At 38.5% G+C, this 20,676-nt stretch overlaps 1 protein-coding gene across 4 annotated transcripts; it reads right to left on the minus strand.

Moving 5' to 3' along the window:
* Positions 1-218: 218 nt before the first annotated feature.
* pi4kb (phosphatidylinositol 4-kinase, catalytic, beta) lies at positions 219-14,064 on the minus strand. Of its 4 annotated transcripts, none has more exons than XM_060869771.1 (12): positions 13,915-14,064; positions 9,463-10,526; positions 6,619-6,663; positions 4,652-4,879; positions 4,341-4,568; positions 4,130-4,239; positions 3,569-3,673; positions 3,334-3,457; positions 2,900-3,165; positions 2,372-2,504; positions 2,147-2,267; positions 219-1,987 (listed from the first exon to the last, which is right to left on the minus strand). In XM_060869771.1, exons 2-12 carry the CDS (start codon positions 10,504-10,506, stop codon positions 1,806-1,808), a joined length of 2,586 nt encoding a protein of 861 aa, XP_060725754.1. In that variant the 5' UTR covers positions 10,507-10,526; positions 13,915-14,064; the 3' UTR covers positions 219-1,805. The 4 variants fall into 4 exon arrangements, with proteins under 4 accessions (XP_060725754.1, XP_060725756.1, XP_060725755.1 ...); XM_060869773.1 differs by lacking the exon at positions 13,915-14,064 and adding an exon at positions 13,770-13,906; XM_060869772.1 differs by lacking the exon at positions 13,915-14,064 and adding an exon at positions 10,657-13,739.
* Positions 14,065-20,676: the final 6,612 nt, after the last annotated feature.

Consider the following 20,676-nt stretch of genomic DNA (forward strand, 5'->3'; position numbering starts at 1 on the left):
CTTTGTCATCTTTGTTTACCCTAAATCACAATTTCCTTGAATACACTCTGTGCTATATACAGTATGTTAGTGATTGTCCTCCTTTTACACACCCAGGTCAGTACAGAAAGTGCTGCTAATTTACTGATTAGTTCAATCAGGTGTGTTGGGGCAAAGAAAACAAACACGCAGTTGACACTATGGTAGCAGTATAGCGGACAACATTAACACCCATGATATGAAACAGATACATTTAATTTATTATACAAAGAAACATTCACAAGTAAGGGGAGGTCATTCACATGATCGTGAGAGATGGTCCATCAAACATGTTACAAAGAAAGCAAAAAAACACAAAAACAAACAGAAGATTAAAATATGCAGACAGTTGAATAGACTCCTAAATGGCTTAGTCAAATATGTTTGAATAATTCACAACAGTGAGACTTGCAGTAAAAGAAAAAGTGAATTAAAACCGATTCTACAGAAAGAAGGAACAGATCTTGTTAATGGAAAACTCAGGTCAAGTCTCTAAAATAATATTATTATTAATAATAATCATCATCACCTTTTAAATGTGTGTAGGTAGTGGCATTTAATAATGATGTGAAACTAAATGTTCAATTTGTTTTTAGGTTTTTGTTTTTCTTATGACCTGGTCAATGTACACTAGTTTCAGTCTCACACAGATTGGTGACATCTCATGAAACTCTCATGTAACTCAGCTACTCAGTAGGCAAGTTATTTCAGCACAGCTCCCCATCATTCTGATAAGAAAAAAGTCCATGTACATATTGAACTTTAAATTTTATATTATGTACATTTGTACACACTAAGGAATCATATTTCTGCTCAAAAAAAGGAAAAAAAAAATAAAATAAAATAAAAAGTCAGCCATCCTTGTATATGAGAATGCAAGTAAATGTAAATAAGCAATAAATAGTGTTTTGACTCTTGCTCTGTCATGTCACACTTTAATACTTACTATGGCTAGAATGTGTCTTAATTAATCTCTTCTTTTTAAGTCAAATGTCAAAAGTTTAGCATATAGCATCAGGGGGTTTTCACCTCTCTGAAGCTGAAAGTATAGTGGCAATCTGGAACCTGGCAAGTTGGACAGCAGGTGTGTATTAAATGTCAAATAAAGCTAAATTAAAGGCTTTAATGAAACAATTAGTGGCTCTTTGTGAGGCCAATTTTTAAGAGTCTCTCAACCAACAACAGCAAGCTTAACATTTTTTATGTAGATTTAAAAGAAGTGTTTGCTTCTCTCAAACTGCAGCTAAAATAACACTGATCAGACAAAACCCACTGATGACTGTGTGCTGTTTATAGCGCTTTCCCCCATATTACACAATGTGCATCACTCAACACAGGACTCTGTGCACTGTTGAGTTGTCTCTGCAGGGACTATGTGTAGGAGCGAAAGCTGTAGGGTGTTTACGTGAGAACATAAACATGAGAATCTAAGAAAGCTTATACACAGCACAGTTAAGAAACACAAAAGAGGTTGGAATCTGAGCGCAGTCAATGGAGGCACTAGGATAGTGGATAAATCATCCCAGATTCCAAGAGAAACAATGTGATTTGAGGAAAGGAATAAGCATTAAAACTGAGGGAAGGGACTCGAGGAAAAAAGACAAAGCAAAATTTCACAGCTGAGCCCTCTTGAGAGGGTATAAAATCCATAATCAAAACCTCAGTCCTGGTGTACAAACACACTAGAATGTTGAAAACAAAAAATTGCAAAAGGGCATGGGAGTGGCCTATGAAAGCAGTGTAGTTTTTCCCTAGTCATAATGTTCGAGTCTTCTCTCACACCACATTCACATGATGCCGTTGGTGAGGTACTGAAAGCCGTCGTACAACTTTGTGGTGATGGAGCGCATGGAGCCATCTACCATTTGCTCTACCAACACCTGCAGCTGCTCCTCTGTCAGGCTCATGTGAAATCGCTCCTTCAGGTTACGGATGGTGCTGGAGCCATGAAAGCAGGGCAGCTGGGATCCTGAAACATATAACAATCATTCAACATGAGAAATTAGCGACTACTAGAGAAAAATGTTGTCATGCTAAATAAAAGACATGCTACAAAACATACTAATGTTCCTTTGCTAAAAAAAACAATTAGCTTTTAGAGTTTAGACTGCATAGGGATTGACACTACCTTGTTGCATGATCTCCACAATCTGGATGACTTTCTCCATGTGTTTGCGTGCAGCAATGAGACCCTGAAGCATGAGCATCTTGTAATAGTTGAACATATCTCCATCCTGACCACCCATGACCTAAAAAATAACCAGAGTTATGCAATCTGAACAAAATGTGTGTGTGTTACTCATACTTTTCAAAACATTTCCCTCCATGCCAGTACATGTACAAGTGTCCTTACATCTACAAACTCGTTGGTCAGTTTGAAGGCAGAAGTCTCAAAACCGAGGTTTCTTGGAGAGCTTGACAAAATGAAGCCAAAGTCAATGTGAATAATATGACCCTCAGAGTCGAGCAGAATGTTTCCGTTGTGCCTGGAGAACAGAACAGTATCAGAAACAAGTACAGTACATTATAAAGAGACATTCTAAGTTAATTATAACATCTAAAAACCCACTATATGAAGCAAGTCGTTTAGGAAAAAAGATTTTTCCTTCTTTGCTGCTTTTTAAAAATGTTAAAATATTGCAGGCAGTTCACCAGCCAGAACACAGAATGAGGTCACCAGTGTGCAGTTTTATTTTTCATGCCATATTGCAAAATGACTGGATGAGATCTTTTTCTTTAATTAAACAAAAATGTTTCAAAATTCTATTTTTTTTTGTTTAGATTTCAGTCATGAGTAATATCAACAGGACAGCAGTTTTACAGGTCTACAGAATGAAGACAAATTAAAACAGATGTGAGGTGATAGAACTTTCAGACTCACCTGTCCTTAACCTGCAGAAGGTAGCAGATGAGACAGTAGCCTGCACAGCTCTGCACAAAGTTGCGCTGTGCAGTGAGGAAGGCCTCTGTAGTGTAGTTGCCATGCTCTTGCAGGAAGTAGTCGAGCAGTGAGAGCTGACTCTGCTTCTTCACTTGATGAATAGACACGGCATTCACCACTGGCTCAATCATCCCACTATCAGAAGAGATGACCAGGATCTTATAGGGTTTAATCCACAGAGGAACACGCTCCTGCTCCCAGATGATCTATTACCACAGAATAATGATAAACAAAAACAGTTCATCAACCATGAGGTGCAAAGAACAAAATATAAAATCTATTTCATCATAAATAATTATATTTATATACTAACAAAAAAACAAAACAACAATAGAATTTAAAGTCCTTAGGAAAAAAAAACGCAGGGTAATAACCTGTAGTTGCTTCAAGACTTGAAAGGCAAGAAGCTCCTGTCTTAGATCATCACCACATTTCACTATGACTGAGAGGAGACGCCAGTTAGGCAGATGCCCATACGGAGAGCCCTCCCGGATGCGTCTTCGTTTAACATTAGGTGAGAAGATGATGAACACAGGTTATTTCAAATAAATGAATAAACAAATATGAAAAAACCTTTTCCCACAGTGTGAAGGGCTTTTCTCTACTTACCTAACCTTCTCCTGCCAGGGCTCTTTTAATGCTACTGCTGAGGGATCTTCTGGGTCCTTCTTAAACGTGGTAGGTGTGTGGGCTAGCTGCTCAGAGAGGCGCCGCCTAAATAAGTGCGCATAAACCCAAATTAGACAGTGACCCGTAGAAAATATATACCACAGAAAACACATTTTTATGCAAAATTGTTTATGCCCAGTGTTTCAAAGTCCTAATTAGGAGTTGTTTTAGAGCAACACAGGAAAATGACATCTGCAAAGCTGAATTAGGAGCAAATAAGTGATGTACTGAAAGCTCTGCATAGTCAGTTTACACTTTTCTACCACAAGGGGTCCTTATATATTCACATAATCAGGGGTGTGCAAACATATGCATATGTACATAAGCAAGCATTGATAAATCCCATTCAATGTAAAGAACAAAGCGGACACACACAGAACTATGCTTACGCACAGCCGATAAATGAGGACTGATGTATTTATTCAAACAGACTACATTGTTGTTTGTGTGATAATCTCTGTAGAGGTTACTGTGAGTATAGCTAAATGGATCAGTGTGTACCTGATATCTCCAGCAGCAATAAAAATGGGCTCTTTGCTTTCCTGGCTGGTGATGCTATCGACTGAGAACTGGGAGATGTTGTCACAGCTGTTAGTGTGGATCTCAGGAAGCTAAAGAGGAATAAACATTACATACATTTACATACATAATATTCACAGAAGGACAAAAAAGACGATTTGTTGATATGAACAGAGCGGCTGTGTCATTGTACCTCGACCTGGAGCTCTCCAATATCGTCTACGGACCAGGCCTCATCATCGTTGTCATAATTTGGAACAGTAGAGAAGCTGCTGGCACGCTGCTCGGCCGTGATACCACAATCTGGGAGATTCTCCACTGATCGTGTGCTGCGGATTCGTGTTTCCGGAATCCTCACTGGTACACTCGATGTCTCGAAGTTTTCACACTCAAGAACTTCCACATAGATTAGGTATGGTGCCTGATAACAAAATACAATGAAATTAATGCAAACAACTTTAGAACACCTACGGATTATTTTCATTAATTTGAAATAATGCTCACCTTGTCTTTTGAGTTGAGCACAACAGCCTGTGTATGAGGAACTCGCACCACATGGTGGTCAAATGCTGCAGTGGGCAGCCACACACGTGCTGGCAGCTTGTGGTTAAGCAGTGAGAGCTCAGAGATGAGTCTCTGTGTCTTCTGCTCCTTGGTAGGCAGAGTGGCCAGTCTTTTCCCAATGCCCATCAGAGACTTAATGAACTCACGCTGAGGGGTCAGACGTACGGGCTGACAGGAGAAGAGTAGAATGCCATAATATATAAGAGGAAAGAGGGAAACAGAAAGACTGAAATTTGAGTGCACGTATTTTACAAATATACCATCAGAACACTTGAGGCCCACTTCTATAAGCAGCAATTGTTACTGGTAATAGTGACAGCTGAAACTGCAATTACTACCAAAAAATGTGTAGACAGCCAAAATAAACATGCATGATGTAATTATTATGAAATTAAAGCAAAGGCTGGAGGTGTAAACAAATGAAAAAAATAACACACGAGTGGTTTTTTTTTTTTTTTAGAAACAGCGGATCATAGGATGGCACAAGTGTGAAATGAATAAATAACCTGAATGAGAGCATTACTGTAAATGGGAAAAAAACAGCAAAACCAAACAAACAAACAAACAGCCCATTCCACAACGGCACATGTGGAGTAAGACTCATCAAACTCCTCCATATGTGTTATCTACATCTATTAACCACTTTCATGGTCATATGGAGACAAATTAGAGTACCATGTATAAGAGGCTGTAGAGAAAGCTTAATCATTTGCCTAGAGGGTGAAATCACGGTTTAACAAACAAAGACATGTATATCCCATTAAGCAAGTTATAAAGAACAACAGAGTGCTGATGATTGCAGGGTGATTCATTTACCATAATGATGAACAAGAGCTTTATAGAGGTCATTAACTGTTAACTGTCTAAATAACAATATAAAAAAAGTTTATTTAATTACATATTTGACACAATCAACTAATTAAAATAAATGTGGGCAAATCTACTCAAAGAATCATTCTATGCAAAATCCATAAATTAAACAAAATCCTGACTGTAGGATTGGATTGGATGTAATTCTGGCACAAGTAAATCAATGCCAAAGTACCAGATATAAAGGAGCAAAATATTTTGGATTACAGAACAAGAAAGACCCAGTGTCAGACCCGGCACTTTAGGAACACTTTATTCCAACATTTGTAAGTTTGGCCCCATTTTATATCTATTCATGACATTTCCAGTTGAAGCGCCGCAAACTGACTTCATGGTAATGGGAGCAAACGTTCAATTATGGACTTTGTCTAGACTAAAGGCCTCTGCACACCAAACTCATACACCAGGAAAAAGGTAAGGACGTGTCTAAACACTACTGTGCACCAATGATGCATCTGGTTTTTGTTTATGCCAACTTATTTTGACTTTGTATTAACATAAAACAGACTACTCAATGATTTTAACCACCCAACACAGATGATACTTCAGGGTCATTTATGAGTGTTCTTTTTGCAGGGATAATTATCAAATTGAATTCTTTCACTTTTGTAAAATGTAGTTTCTCCATGTTCGGTGTGAAAAGGCCTTAATTCTCCTTGAATGATCTATGCACAATCGTCAGCAAACCTTTATAGATGGCATTATAGATATGCCTATTGTAGATGGCAACCTTTCACCAGAAAAGAGAAACCCTTCTTTAATTGTCCCATTCATTAAAACAACGGGTAGCATAACAGGGAAAAAAAGACAAAGCCTACATTTACAAGCATGTCAGCTCTTAGACATAATCACAATCTGCTGATACAGAAATACAACAAAATATATTGTATAATAATATAATTATCTCTGTATGACATGCTTGCAAATTTTAAAAAGGCACACATCTGAAGGAATCTGGGAGTCCAACCCCAACTGCAAACAGTAACAGCCATCATCCCACAATGCACAGATAAGGATGCTATTAGTGGTTGACTTACGGTACCAGCCTCCAACTCAAGACTGTCGGAGCTGGAGCTCATGTCCTGGGAAAAGGAGGGGTGGGTTACGGTACAAGAGCAGGGGGAATGGTGGAGGGGGATAAGATCAAGAAAAAACAAAACAAAAGAAAAGAAAAAACACAAAGCTCAAAATTTTGTTTAAAGATACAGCTTTATGGATTTGTCCATGGATCAACAAATCTCAACGCCTCTGGGCCACACGTTTCTGTTTTTACAGTCAATTTATTAGAAAATGAGCACAACACATATCTTAACCTCTCATCCACTCTGACACCGAACAGATGTGAAGGAACATCTTTCCAATGTCAAACTGGAGATCCTTAAATTAAAACCCAAAAGACCTGCCTCTTCTTTTTCCACATGAACAGCAGATGTGTATGGTAAATTATTAGGCATGTGGGTCACGAAACTGATCATCTGATCTTTCACATGACTGTGAGCTCTCCAACACAGGATGGAAAAAAATGCCAAGAGCCAAACAAGAGCTAAATTACAGAGAAGGATTTCTTGCCAAATGTTGTGCTCAGCTTGTTTACAAAAGCTTGTCACATTGTTTATGCAGTAGTTGTTATTCATCAGAGACAACAAAAAGTCCAAAATCCTAAAAATTTATTAAAAGAAAAAAACAACAACCCATAATCCCTGCTCCATGAGCCACCATCACCCTAAACATCTGTAATCAATATGCTGCCACAGCTATGCTGTGTTTGTCTCTTATGATGCTTTTACCTGCAACCACTTGATTGTCCTGCACACAAATTTCTGACTTACTGATGTTTTGCCTACATCAAGGCCTGAATATTCTGAAAAGCAGATTGTTCACCCAAGCATAAGTTTACAAAAATGGTGAATGAAGCTGAAGTGTGTCGGGTAAAGCAAAATCTTGGCAAAAATATGACAGATGCCATTTAGGAAAATATCTTGTGTCATAGAAGAAATCTGGTCATTTTAAGGTAAGTAATTCCCCCCAAAAGACTATGTGGTGATATAACAATAATTCACATCAGGTGCTGCCCATAAAGTGCATCATTATGTTATTCTGCTTATACCACAGCAACGTCACGTAAAACAATTACAATGCTGTATTTAACAAATGACATGTTGCACATAACATTTTATAGTAAAATCTGAACTGAGAGACAGGTTTGTTCCTGTTCTCACCTACATTACAGCCAGAATAAGCAGAATAAACTCTCTCTCTACATCATTTTATTGAAAAACCGGAAAGCATAAACTCCTGTGTTCCAAAGACTTGGAATGTTAAATGTTAAATTAATGACTCCTAAATAAAAATTAACTTTAACATGTAGAGTTATATTTAATAAAAATGTTTTTAATCCATTTTTTATCATGTGGTGTGTCATACATGGCATACAAGTCCCTGTGTTTTAACTGTTACTGTAGAAATGATGCATCTTACATAAGGCATTAATATAACTCTATACTCCATACTACTTCTGAAACTACTTTGTGAGCTGTTCTATTAAGATAAGATAACCAATGCCTGAATTATAATATTATATAATATATTAAACAATGCAAAGAAAATAGTGTTTTGGTCAACCAGGTGAGAAAATTCAACTGCATTCATGATACCAATATCATTTTCCGTGAGTGCCTGAAATATTCTGAATTTCCTGTAACACCACTGCTACGGAGCAACGCTTGAGCTTTCATAAGATTATAAATAACTATTCTTCATCATTATAGTCACCCAGATATCACAGCAAACCAAGACTTCTGATTAATACATACTACATTCAGATTTTTTGCTGCTTTTTCATGCATTCTTTATCAAAACATTAGATTAAACAAGTGTCCGATTTTCACAAATCATCAAGGTGTTTTTTGTAGAAAGTAAATAACATGACAATTTAGAGGGCATTCTCAGAGATCTAAATCGATGGTTCATAGCAAAAACTTCCAAAACACTTTACTGCACAGCTGCAATCACATAGTGACACCAGTGTTGCTATAGCAACAGTAACAGGCAGGTAAAAGACAAGCACATCCTCATTTTCTCAAGAAAAAAAAAACTATTATTCTTCTCACTGATTGCAGTTGTAAGATGCCTGCGGATGAACATAAGATAAAAAAAACTTCAGCCATGAGAGTTTATTTTCTATTCAGAATAATGCACAAAAGGACTATGATTACATGAATACTTCTATGTAATGGGTATGTAACACCTGGACCATGTGCACTGATTCTTAGATATGAGATGTGATCTAGATGATTGTCTTTATTCCTTAAAAAAGCTCAGTGGTTAAGGCGTTGGATGTTGAATCAGAAGGTTGAGAGCTCAAATCCCTGCACCAATAAGCCGCCACTACTGGGCACCTGATCACGGCCCGTAACCTTCAATAGTTCTGTCTTATAAACGAGATAAATTCAATCTGCCAAATGCCGTAAATGTAAAAGTATGCCGGTGACTATTGAGATTTTAATGTGAAAAAGAGTTAAGGGTCACTCATTTGAAATGCTTATCTGGGGCTTCTCGGGAACTGGAAAATCCTGTACTTTGATGAAAACCATATACTGGCCTTTACTATTTTTTACTTTACTACTTTACTATTTACTTTACTACTGGCCTATACCTAAGCTATTAATTTTGCAGTACGAGTATAATTATGTATATTGTTCCCCAGTTTTCCATTCATTTGTCTATTTGGATAGCCACACACTCATTAACACTGAATCTGTGAGCAGCCACAAAAAAATAAATTGTAAAAAATAGCGACACATACACACACAACAAAGAGGGATTAAAATTAAGCTATTTCATGCAAAAAGGTCACTTACTCATGGATTCTGACTACTCACCTCATCCTGACTGCTTTCTACTTTCGGGTTGCTAGCTGTCCTTTTGAGGTTGCTGCTGAGGCTGATGCTGACGGTGGCATCAGATTTGGAGCGTTGGTGAGTGCGCTTTGAGGGTGAGAGGCTATGCTCGCTCATGTTTGAGCCAAGGATGTGGTTCTGCTGCTGCTGCTGCTGCTGCTGCTGGTGGAGGCGAGCACGCTGACCGGTTGGCTTTAGCTCGTCAGACAGGATAAGTCTACGCAGTTTTGTGCCACGTGAATGCCTCTGCGTGGAAATGTGCATATCAGATGAGTAAGCGCCGAGCAGCCAGGCGCACTGCAGCGAGAAGCTGATGCTCTGGCGGCAGCGGTGCACCACGTATGGCTTAATGGCATCACCCACGTCCTCATCCATGTGGATGTACATGTTGAGCAGCTGTGGCAGGTAAAAGTCCACATCCTCATCTCTGAAACTGAAAAGGCGATTGCCAATGTAGGCCTGCACACCGGGCTCCTTTGAGTTGTATAGGTACGAGATGGCCATGGAAATGTCAAACAGTTTGGATTCGAACAGGCGCAGAAGCCATGACTGTTTGGATGAGTTGTTCTTGTGACGCCGGCGTACGCTTTTTACTGTGCCCACTGCTGGCACCTCTTCCTCCTCTGTGATCTTCGGAGGCTTGCCTGATGCTGTACCATCCCCATTTAAGGGCTTGGTGTGTTCAGTTCCATTCACCAGATGTGGTTCTTCAGAGGGCAAAGCTGTATCTTCATCACTTTTAAAGATTTTCACCTTCTGTAGCACCTCCTGGCAGGCTATCTTGGCTACCTCAGTATCTATAACCAGACTCAGTTCACCGACACCCTCTGATATTACATCCAGGGGTGGGCTAGAAGCAGGCAGGCCTTCACTGGCACTGGGGCTAGAACTGTTCAGCAGACGTGGGCCAGAGGATGGCGATGAGGGCAGGGAGAGAGATGAGGTAGTGGAGGTGGATGAGGCTGATGGACTCTTCTGCAGCTCCTCCAAATGGGAAGTGGAGAGCTCCAGCTCTGTGTCACCCATGGCCAGATATTTTTAGGCCTCTATATGGGGAAAAACATGAGGAAGAGAGAACGAGAACAGAGCATCAGGTCACTTTGGTTTTGTTTAGCTTAATCCTAAAATTATCCTTATGTTAACAAAATCATTATCTGTTAAAACTATCTACTCTACCTGTAAATAAAAAACTGCAACTAGTTCATGCTGCTACTGGAGTCCACACACAAAGCACTCAACTCACATTACACAGGTGCTCTGTCAGATACAATGTGCTACTGCATCATCCTGAAAGAAAAAGTACAAACCAGCCTACTCCTCCCTACAGGTAAAGCTCTGCATAGTCCTACTCTTCTTACTGCTACTAAGCTTTTATACCTTTACACCCATGTCTCATAGGATGATGATTCTCAACATGGCTTTACCGGTCTGCCCTAAAGGTATCCAAATACTTCACGTGTCATAAGTATATTCAAAAAGAAGTTAGGACACTGCACTGCTCAGGGCTCAGAATGGCTTTGAAGGTGCTGTGAGCTAAACTAACATCAAGGCATTAAAAGATAATCTCTTCTTGGACCACAGATCACAGACTTGTCAAAATTGGTGTTAATATTTGTTTTTTGTACTCACACATGAAAAGTCCTAAATCGTTAGAGTGTAAATGTAAGAGCATTTTTCAGATCACTTGTGGAGGTGATTCCAGAAAACATTATATTTGTAGTGAGAATGCCAAACAACAAACATACACTGTTTGATCAAGGCTGCCAGGTTTTCCTGCAATACTGAGCCGCTGCCATGTAGTCTGCCTCTGAGAATTTATCTATTAAAATGCTCTCCAAAATTGACAGTTTTATCAATGGTATAGTTATAATACCTGTAAATTCCTGCCCTAGAAATTAATTTGTAACAACTACAACTTGGACCTTAGATAGAGATAGAGTCTCAGAACAAAATGCAATGTTTTGGTTGGGGCCCATGCTAAAGTCATCAGGATTATGCTCTTCTCCTTTTATGGGCTTTAGTATTCTTTCAAAAAAAGCGTTCTTCTTTTGCTGACGTAAAAAAAAAAAAAATAAAATAAAAAAAAAATCAGTACTGCGCTCAAGTAACAAACAGACTTGCCCGAGATAATTTACCTATGTTGCCACCTAGTTTTCGTCAGAAATTTTAATGCAAACAAATGCAAATTGAAATGCAAACACAAATGCACAAGCTGAGGGCTGTTTCCAAGGTAGCAAGTGTCCACCAGCTGAACTTTTTGAAAATAGCCAGTAACAACGCCCCTAAAAGAAAAGGCATTATGTCATTTCAGTTTCTAGTGACCCTCAAAATGGCTGCTGTGGGTGTTCCCTCTTTAAAGTCCCATCTGTTGGCTGAGTCAATTCAGATCAAACCTCAGTTCTGTTTGAACTCCAATATGAACTCAAACTGTCCTGTCTTTCTTGCACAAAATATGTCTTTTCTGTTTAAAGTACACAAAGAGCTTGAGACCTGACTAGCTAATGTAGCATGCAGATCATTAGGTGATGTGGCAGCTAGACTTTGGAATTACAGTATCTACACTTTTTTTACCCTTCCCTTCCAACACTATCACCTCTGACCTTATTTCCTTCTATATTCTTTCTTTTCCATACTCTAAAATTGTATGTAACCCAAACCTTCACCTTAGCTACATACTGTACCCATGGCGTAGTTTAAATGAAAAAATAAGACAATAATTACTTGCAAAAACATTCCATTAACAACTAAAACATTTCAATGACCTCCATAGGTTTGTTGCCTAATTAATCCCACAACATGTATGACAATTCTGTGCCTTTTGACCATGAAAGGGCTCTCACCCCGGATGCTTGAGCTCAGTGCCACACGTGATGTGAGCTTTTATGCAAATGTTACTGTGCCCACGTGAGGAAACTTCCCTTTACTCACACATTCCTCAACTACACTGTATTCTTGGGTGCTTAAAATTTCCCCAGGTCATGTTTCTCGATTTTTATCACCTACAGAATGGCATCAAATCTCAATCAATGCATATACAGTACCTAAAGGAAGAGAGGACAGAAACATGTATATAAAAAAATTATTCCTTCTGTCTTTTTATGCAGTACAAGACTAGTTATTATGAACACTTATAAAAAAAAAAATAAAATAAAAAATCTGATCCAACAGTGGAGCTAAACTTAAAGTCATTGTGTTACTGATGGGATTATAACTATCTTCCCCGCTTCCACGTGGGCATCTAAAACAATGTGAGATGACTTGGTGCAATTCTGAAAGGCCACTTGTGTGTGTGTGTGTGTGTGTGTGTGTGCATCACTATGAACACAGTGATCCTGTATACATGGCTCCTGTTGCATTGGAAACAGCTTCAAGTGGCTCTGGCACTGACAGACGACACCACACGAAACGTACACAACAATGAGCAGGGAGAGAAAACCTGAATCGGATCATCTTTCCTAGCTCCTAGCAAGCAAAGCCTATGATGATGATGATGATGATGATGATGTTTACACAGTGGCGGTCTGTGGCTTTATTAAAGATTACAATCAACCGATATGAAAGTTGAACGAATTTAATCTAACGTTTAGTATCAAACGTGTCAAGTTAAATCTAATTAACCGCCATTTTACGACTAGCTATGTTTTGATTCTGCTTTACCAGCAGCCTCTATGGGTGGAAAGGTCACTAAGAAAGAGCTAAAACAAAATATCACGTATGAGCTTTAATGCAATGGGTGTAAAATGTGATCAAAATGGATCCCCGGTAGATATTATACACTAAATAATCAACCCAGGCTAAGAAATGTGCAAGTTTTAGCCGATACGAATCCCTAAACGACGCGACACTTTTGATTAATAAGCACTAGTCAAATATATATTTAATCTGAAGAGACTATGCTAGTTAGCTACAAAACATTGTCGCTAGCTCGGTCTAGCTAACCTGCTCGTGCAGGAACAATAATAAACACCACATACACAGAATTCCTACCAATCAATTAATAATCCTTAATCACGACAGTTTAATCAGATGACATTAAATAAATCGCGTAACCATGACAGTGAATCAGTAGGTACAGCTTTAAGACTCGGCCGACGGAAAATGTCGCGTTCTGTTTAGCTAGCTAGCATTGAGGAGATAGCTAGGTTAGCTAATGTTAATATAAACCAATAAAACGCTTTACTACAAAGACCACGAGAACAATTTCAGACCAAAACGGTTTCAGACCAAAACAAACAGCGAACTCGATTTTAAATGCCGTCACAGGAAGTTGTTTTAGATAACTGCTTTACCTCATATAGGCGGCCAAGAGGATTACAACAGCTACAGAACGCTAGCTTAGCACCACCAGCTAGCTGGTTAACGACGGCATGAACAGAAATAATACTTCTCTTCTTGACGTATTAACTACGTAAAGGATACAGATATCTTCCTTACCGAGCGAACTTAGGTGGTTTGGTTCTTCGTTCTATCTCTCATCCATTCGGAAGGTACGATTTCCCGAAGGATGCCGAACAACCGGCTTGCACTCGGTCGGCAACATTCTAATTCAACCCAACGCACTCTCCCTACCCACTTCAACTTGGTAACGTCCATGTTCTAGGTGAACAGTCACAACGTGTGAACGGCAAATGGAACAATCGGTTGATTTTGAGTAATGCATTTCACCCGACATCATCTTTTAGCGTGCTATAAAACACGACATCGGTAGAGTGAATTAACGGTTTGGGTTTTTTTGTAGTGATATCTGGGATATAAAACGGTGCACCCCTACAGTAGTGGATTGTTCCAAGTGGAAGTGGAAAAGGGAAGTGAGTAAGGAATGAGCCTGAATGAAAACTTTTGCACTTTTTACAAGTGATCAAAAAAACAACCATTAGCCAGAGTATTAACAGTGTATTGTAATATGAAATGATGTAAACAAATAAACAAACATTTTTTAAGTATTAAAATGAATTATGGGGCTAACAATATTGTGAAATGGCTTAAATAAATTGACTCTAAACAAATGAAGTTGAGGAAAGTGGGTGTAAAAAAGAGAGAGACTGTGTCACAGGTTATGCTTCTAATGTGCAGTAGCAGCAGTATCTCAGTTAAAGCTTGTACTGAAGCAGCAGAATAAATGCTCTCAGCTATTTTTATTTATTTTTTACAACTGATGGTTAAGGGCCTTGTTCAGTGGCAGCTTGGTGGACATGGGACTCAAACTCACAACCTTCTGATTGTTAGTCCAGCACCTTAACCACTAAGCTACAACATCCCCAACTCACCCTTCTGATTGAGCTATGATTAAAGATGACACAATTAAAGGGAGATTACAGGAAACTGTCAAGCATAGTTATGGGCAAAGCCCATAGAATTACATAAAAGAAAAGTAACATACTAAGGTAACATTACAAATTTAAACCACATTTGAGCATAAATGTAGTTGAAAAAGATGAAAATATAAATACATGACATGTTTTATCACTGGTGGTCCAGGGTCCCCAGCTTGACCCTGAGCTCAGGTTGCTGCCTGTGTGAAGGTTCATATTCAAGATTCAAAGCGTTTATTGTCATATACCCAGTGAGGAAAGCATGTTTCCCTGAGCAATGAAATTCTTTCTTTGCCATCCACAAAGAATGCCAGGACTGTACATACATACACAAACTGTACACTATATAATGCAATATAATATTTGCAAGTGAGTGCAAATATACTATAACAATGTCAGGAATAACCCAGGTATTTAAAGCAGCAATAACATTAATAGATGTGCAAAATTGAGATGGAGAGCAAATATTAATATAATGTTCTCCTTGTTTCTGTTGGTTTCCTCTTGGGTCTGTGGTCTCCTCCCATCTCTGAAAAACATGCTAAGGAAAAACATCTATACTAAAATTGCTTTAACATGTGAGTGACTGTGTAGTGTGCTCTGTGACATACTGGTGTCCTATACGGGGTGTATTCCCACATCAAGCACAGTGTTTCTGGGACCTGCTCTGGATTCACTGCTATGGAGCCTCTGCATCCACTGTTTAGAAAAAGCCCTTGCTGAAGATGAATTAAAGATCAAATTTGTAAATTACTTTCAAATTTATTTAAAAAATAATTACTCATTGTTTTATGTTTATAAATTACCATGTTGATATAGTATGCTATTGTAAAAAGTTACAACAGCAAATTTCAAAAGATTTCAAAGTATAACACACTGATTACATGTGCTATAACAAGTAGCTTAAGAAATAAGTCATGATCAGGATGTTCTTTCCTAAAATTTCCACTTGGTAGTCAGAGATGTGCTCGTTACACAATAACGTGACTCAAATCAGTGATGTTAACAGCAATGGGGAAGTACCAAATTTTTGCTGTGCCTATACAATTTTTTGACGAGACGGAGAGTAATGTGTTGTAAAAGTAGGAAAAGCAGCAATTCTGTCAGCTTGGCAGTGCTAGAATTTGAGCTTATGAATTTCTGAGCAGACATCCATTGTCCAAGAATGTGTTTAAGGCATTGTCTTACTGATTAACAGGTTAGGATTTCAAATCCCAGGACCACCAAGCTGCCACTGTATGTGCCTTTAGCAAAGCCCTTAACTCTTAATTGCTCAGTTGTATAATTGAGGTAAATGTAAGTCGCTCTGTATAAGGACATCTGCCATGTGCTATAAAATATCAGAATCAGAAAGTGCTTTATTGCAAAGTATGCTTGCGCATATACAAGGAATTTGTTTTAGTGTCATACACTTCCAGGACACAGAGAAAACAAGATGAGAATACCAAAATAAATACACATATGAAAAAACAAAAAACAAATTGAAAAATAAATAAATTGTATGTACAGTTGTGCTGTAGATGGTAGAATGGAATAGCATAGTATGATATCTATTGATGTACTAGGATGGAGATTTTAACAACTAAATGTAAGGTGGATGCATTTGGTTATTGCATAATGGTGGGAACATTTAACTCTGTATCATCGGCCAGATGGTAAAAGTTCAAAAAGTGCATGACTTGGGTGTGAGGGATCCAGACTGATTTTCTGAAATTTTTGTTTTTCACTGAGTGATTTTCATTGGTGTACAGGGAGAAGAGCAGTGGAGAGAGAACACACTATCTGTCAGAAGGCTGGTGATCCACTGACAAAAAGAGTTAGGAACATATAGCTGGTTTAGTTTGATCTGGAGGAGTGTTGGAATGATGGTATTAAGGCCGAACTGAAATTTACAAACAGGATCCTTGCATAAGTCCCTGATTTATTCAGGTGTTGCAGGATGTAATGTAGTCCCAAGCAGGGGCGTCACTAGGCCCTTTTTAGGGGGGCTTTAGCCTTCTGCCCAGCCCCCTAAAAAATTATTTGATTAATTATTTTTTGATCGCTTCAGTCCCCTTTAAAAACGCATTTGAAGCGGCGACTTTCGGCTCCTCCCCTGAACTGAGTCTACAGTACGTGGATTCAGCGCGTTTTTCAATCCGCAGGGACGCCGAGCAGAACGAACATCAGAGAGTACAAGGTGTGTGTGCTTTTACTGATGGAAATTAGGATTGCAACCATGTGAACTGGTGCAGCTGTCCAACACACGGTGGGCGTGCCAGCTTCACTCAGTGAATGCTGTGCTTGAAAATTTGTCTGCCATCATTGATTGCCTCTCTGACATCAATACAGCTACTGCGGTGGGTTTGAAAACAAAAATCTGCAAATTCTCATTTGTATATTTGTTGATTCTTTTCAAGGATCTCCTATCTGTAGTGGCAGGCTTGCACAAATATCTCCAAAAAGAGACCATTGACCTTCCCCAAGCAGTGGCATACAAAGATGCTGTGTGTGACTCCTTAAAGCAGAAACGCAGTGATCCCACTGCTGCAGAAATATATGCTAGAGCAAAGGCAGTGTGTGAAGATAATCACATTGTAGTTGAGGAACAACTTTCAGGCCAGAGACAGAAGAATAAAAGGACGGAGGATTTTGTTGTTGAAACAACTTATGGTGCACAAAGGAGAATCAGCACAGATGCCGAACAAGTCAAAACAAAGTTACTATATCCATGTCTGGATAGAATGATAACTGAACTGGAGAACCGTTTTTCTGCTTTAAATGCTGCATTGCTTCAAGGTATTCAAGCATGTAGTCCAGTGTCTGAAAACTTCCTGTCTGAGCCACATTTAGAAGAACTTGCACATCACTACAACATTGATTTAAAGACAGAAGAAGTCATGGTAGCAAGGCACTTTTTGACACGTAAAAAGCAAACTGGTGCAGCTCCACAGGACATGGTTTCACTTTATAACCTGCTGGATTCTGAAATGTTTCCATCACTGAAATCTGTCATCCAGGTTGCCCTCACTATACCTGTTAGCAGCTGTTCGTGCGAGAGGTCCTTCAGTGCTCTTCGTCGTCTCCTCAACTGGCTAAGGAGAACAACGGGTCAGAGCAGGCTCCATCAACTGGCAGTTATGGTCATCGAGAAAGATGTCGTTGAGCAATTGGACCATGATAAAATTATCAACAGGTTTGCCACTCTTAGGGAGAGAAGACACAGGTTGATGGTCCCAATGAAAGACCAGTAACTGGGCTGCAAAAGCCCATTCCTTCTGATAGTTAACCTCAGTCCATTGTCCAGCCTCATACATGTGTTGTTTATATTGCTGATATGCATAGTCAAAGTTTATGGCTTTTATGTTATTTTCTGGTTAAAAGTTGGTTAAAAGTTTATTTTATTTTGTCAAAAAAAGTTCCTTATCAGGTTTTTATGTGAGCATAGAAATGCAAATAGTAAAATGTCGTGTTTGTACTGGAAACGTGTGTACGTGTGTTTGTACAGTGAGTAATGAACCAGGAAGTCTTCATTGTAAAAAAAAACTACATTCACAACTCAAAATTTTCTAGTGACTGGTCACATCTAAATTTTTCATTTTTTTTACAGTGAAATACAGGGAATACAATGAAATAGTGGATTGCAATAAGGTTAGTAGTATACAACCCTACCCTGGGGGCTGAGCCCCCTAAAATGAAAATTCTAGAATCGCCCCTGGTCCCAAATTTACTGCATCATCCACGGACCTGTTTGCTTGATAAGCAAACTCAGTGGGTCCAATAAGGGTCCAGTGAAGTCTTTCAGGTAAGCCAGAACCAGTTTTTCGAGCGACAGACTCGTTCAGATCTCGTTCGGATGGTGTCTTGTAGTTGTTGATGGCTTTCAAACCTTTCCAGACTGAAGCTTAGTCATTAGAGGTGAACCGAACCTCCAACCTTTTAGCGTAGTTCTTCTTAGCCGGTCTAATCTCCTAATTCTGTGTGTTACAAGACCCTGTCTCCATTTCTGTAGGCATCCTCTTTGGCCTGACAAAGATGTGTGTTGTTGGTCCATCTCTTTACAGTCTTTACTACAGGTTTAACAGATCAAAGTTTTTGCCTGTATAAGGGAAAAAAACTACATATAAATGTAAAATGTCTTAACCACTGAGATACCACTGACCAAGTTTAACCAAAAAAAATGCAATCACACAAAAAACATTATTGCGCAACATGTCTATAATGAATAACAAACCTTACAGCATCCTTACCATCATTCAACAAGTAAAAATAACAAGCATTTCAGTTGCATAAACATACATGCAATACTGATACTGATGCTGTACTGCCTCTTGCACTATTTCACTTATACCTGTACTGTTTATACTGCAGATTTTGATTTCTTATCTATTATTATCTATTTAATTACTCATTGTTTTTAAGTAAGGTCTATTAACCCTTAAACCCTACTAACCCCATTTTGTTGTTTTGTACCACTGTGTACACACAATGACAATAAAACAATTTCTAAGTATTTCAGTTTGCCTGAAAGAGTTGAGTCTCAACTCAAGGGGTTGTGGTTAGTGGTTAGTAGCAGATGCTCTTATACATTTTTATCTCAATTTATACACGTGAGCAATTGAGGGTTAAGGGCACAACAGTGGCAGCTTAATGGACCTGGGATTTGAACTATCAGTAGTAAACAAGCAGTAGTCCAACATGTTAACCACTGCGCTACCACATCTCACATACATGATCGGAAAAAGTTGTTAATCCAAGTTCCACCAAGCTGCAACTTCTGGGCCCCTAAGCAAGGCCCAGTTGTTTAAAAAAACAAAAATGAGATAAAATGCTTCTGCCAAATGCTGTAAATGTCTCATATGAGAATTATGGCCACAAGGTGTCGCTTTAATTCACGTTTTCCAAACTTTGTCCCTATTTTTTTTTAGCTGTAAACAAACTAAATAAAAAACAACCTCCAACATGCAAGCCAAATAAGGATAAAAGGCATTTTTATTTTACTGGTAATTTATAAATCTTACCCAGTTTGTATTAGTATTCAGTTGTTTTAGAAAAGACAGTAATGTGCATGTTTTTCTTGGAGTTTCAGTAGTAGGGCCTTGCAAGAAAGTCTAGAGGGAGGAGTTGTATTTTTAAAAACAGCCAGCTCCAAGACTTTCACAGAGGTTTTTTTTTTTCCACTCAGCTTCACAGAAAAGTTGAAATGTGTGCAGTTGTGTAAATGCAATCACAATTGTGAAAACACACACACACACACACACACACACACACAAATACAATATAAAGACTGTATGGCTTTTCATCGTTGACTTTCATGACTTGACATCCCTTGCATTGCTTGATCTTTACTGATTTCATTCCTGGACACATATTTCTGAGCTCTGTGCAAATCCAGACTCTTTGTCTTTTCAAGAAATTGAAAATTACTATATAAATGCAACAATATTTAATGTTCAATACAAAGGCTTACTTCCTTTCACCTTTCCTTTAATGCTTTGTAAACTTTGAACTATGCATTGAACAAGGAGGTGAGGATATGAGGAAGTAGTTTTTGGAAATAGCTTGTGTTTATATCTCCACACAAATCATTGCAGACTTTTCTTTAAAATAAAAGAACAGCTGAAGTCAGCCAATTCGCCACACAGATTTCAGATTTTCATAGATGGTTTTTAAGCTATTGCTATATTTAATACATGCAGCTTTATATCAGACTTTATATCAGAGATTGAGCCTTCAGGGAAATATTGTATATATATTGTGTAGGTTTCTGAGATGCATTAACTTATGAACATCTGGTTTGGCTCTGTAGTACAGTGGACTTGAAATGAAACAATGTAAAATGGTTAGCTTTAATTAAACACTTAATATTTACTGTATATTGGATAAAATGATTCGAATTACAGCC

This window comes from Tachysurus vachellii, chromosome 5, assembly GCF_030014155.1.
Source record: "Tachysurus vachellii isolate PV-2020 chromosome 5, HZAU_Pvac_v1, whole genome shotgun sequence".
NCBI classification, from domain to species: Eukaryota; Metazoa; Chordata; class Actinopteri; order Siluriformes; family Bagridae; genus Tachysurus; species Tachysurus vachellii.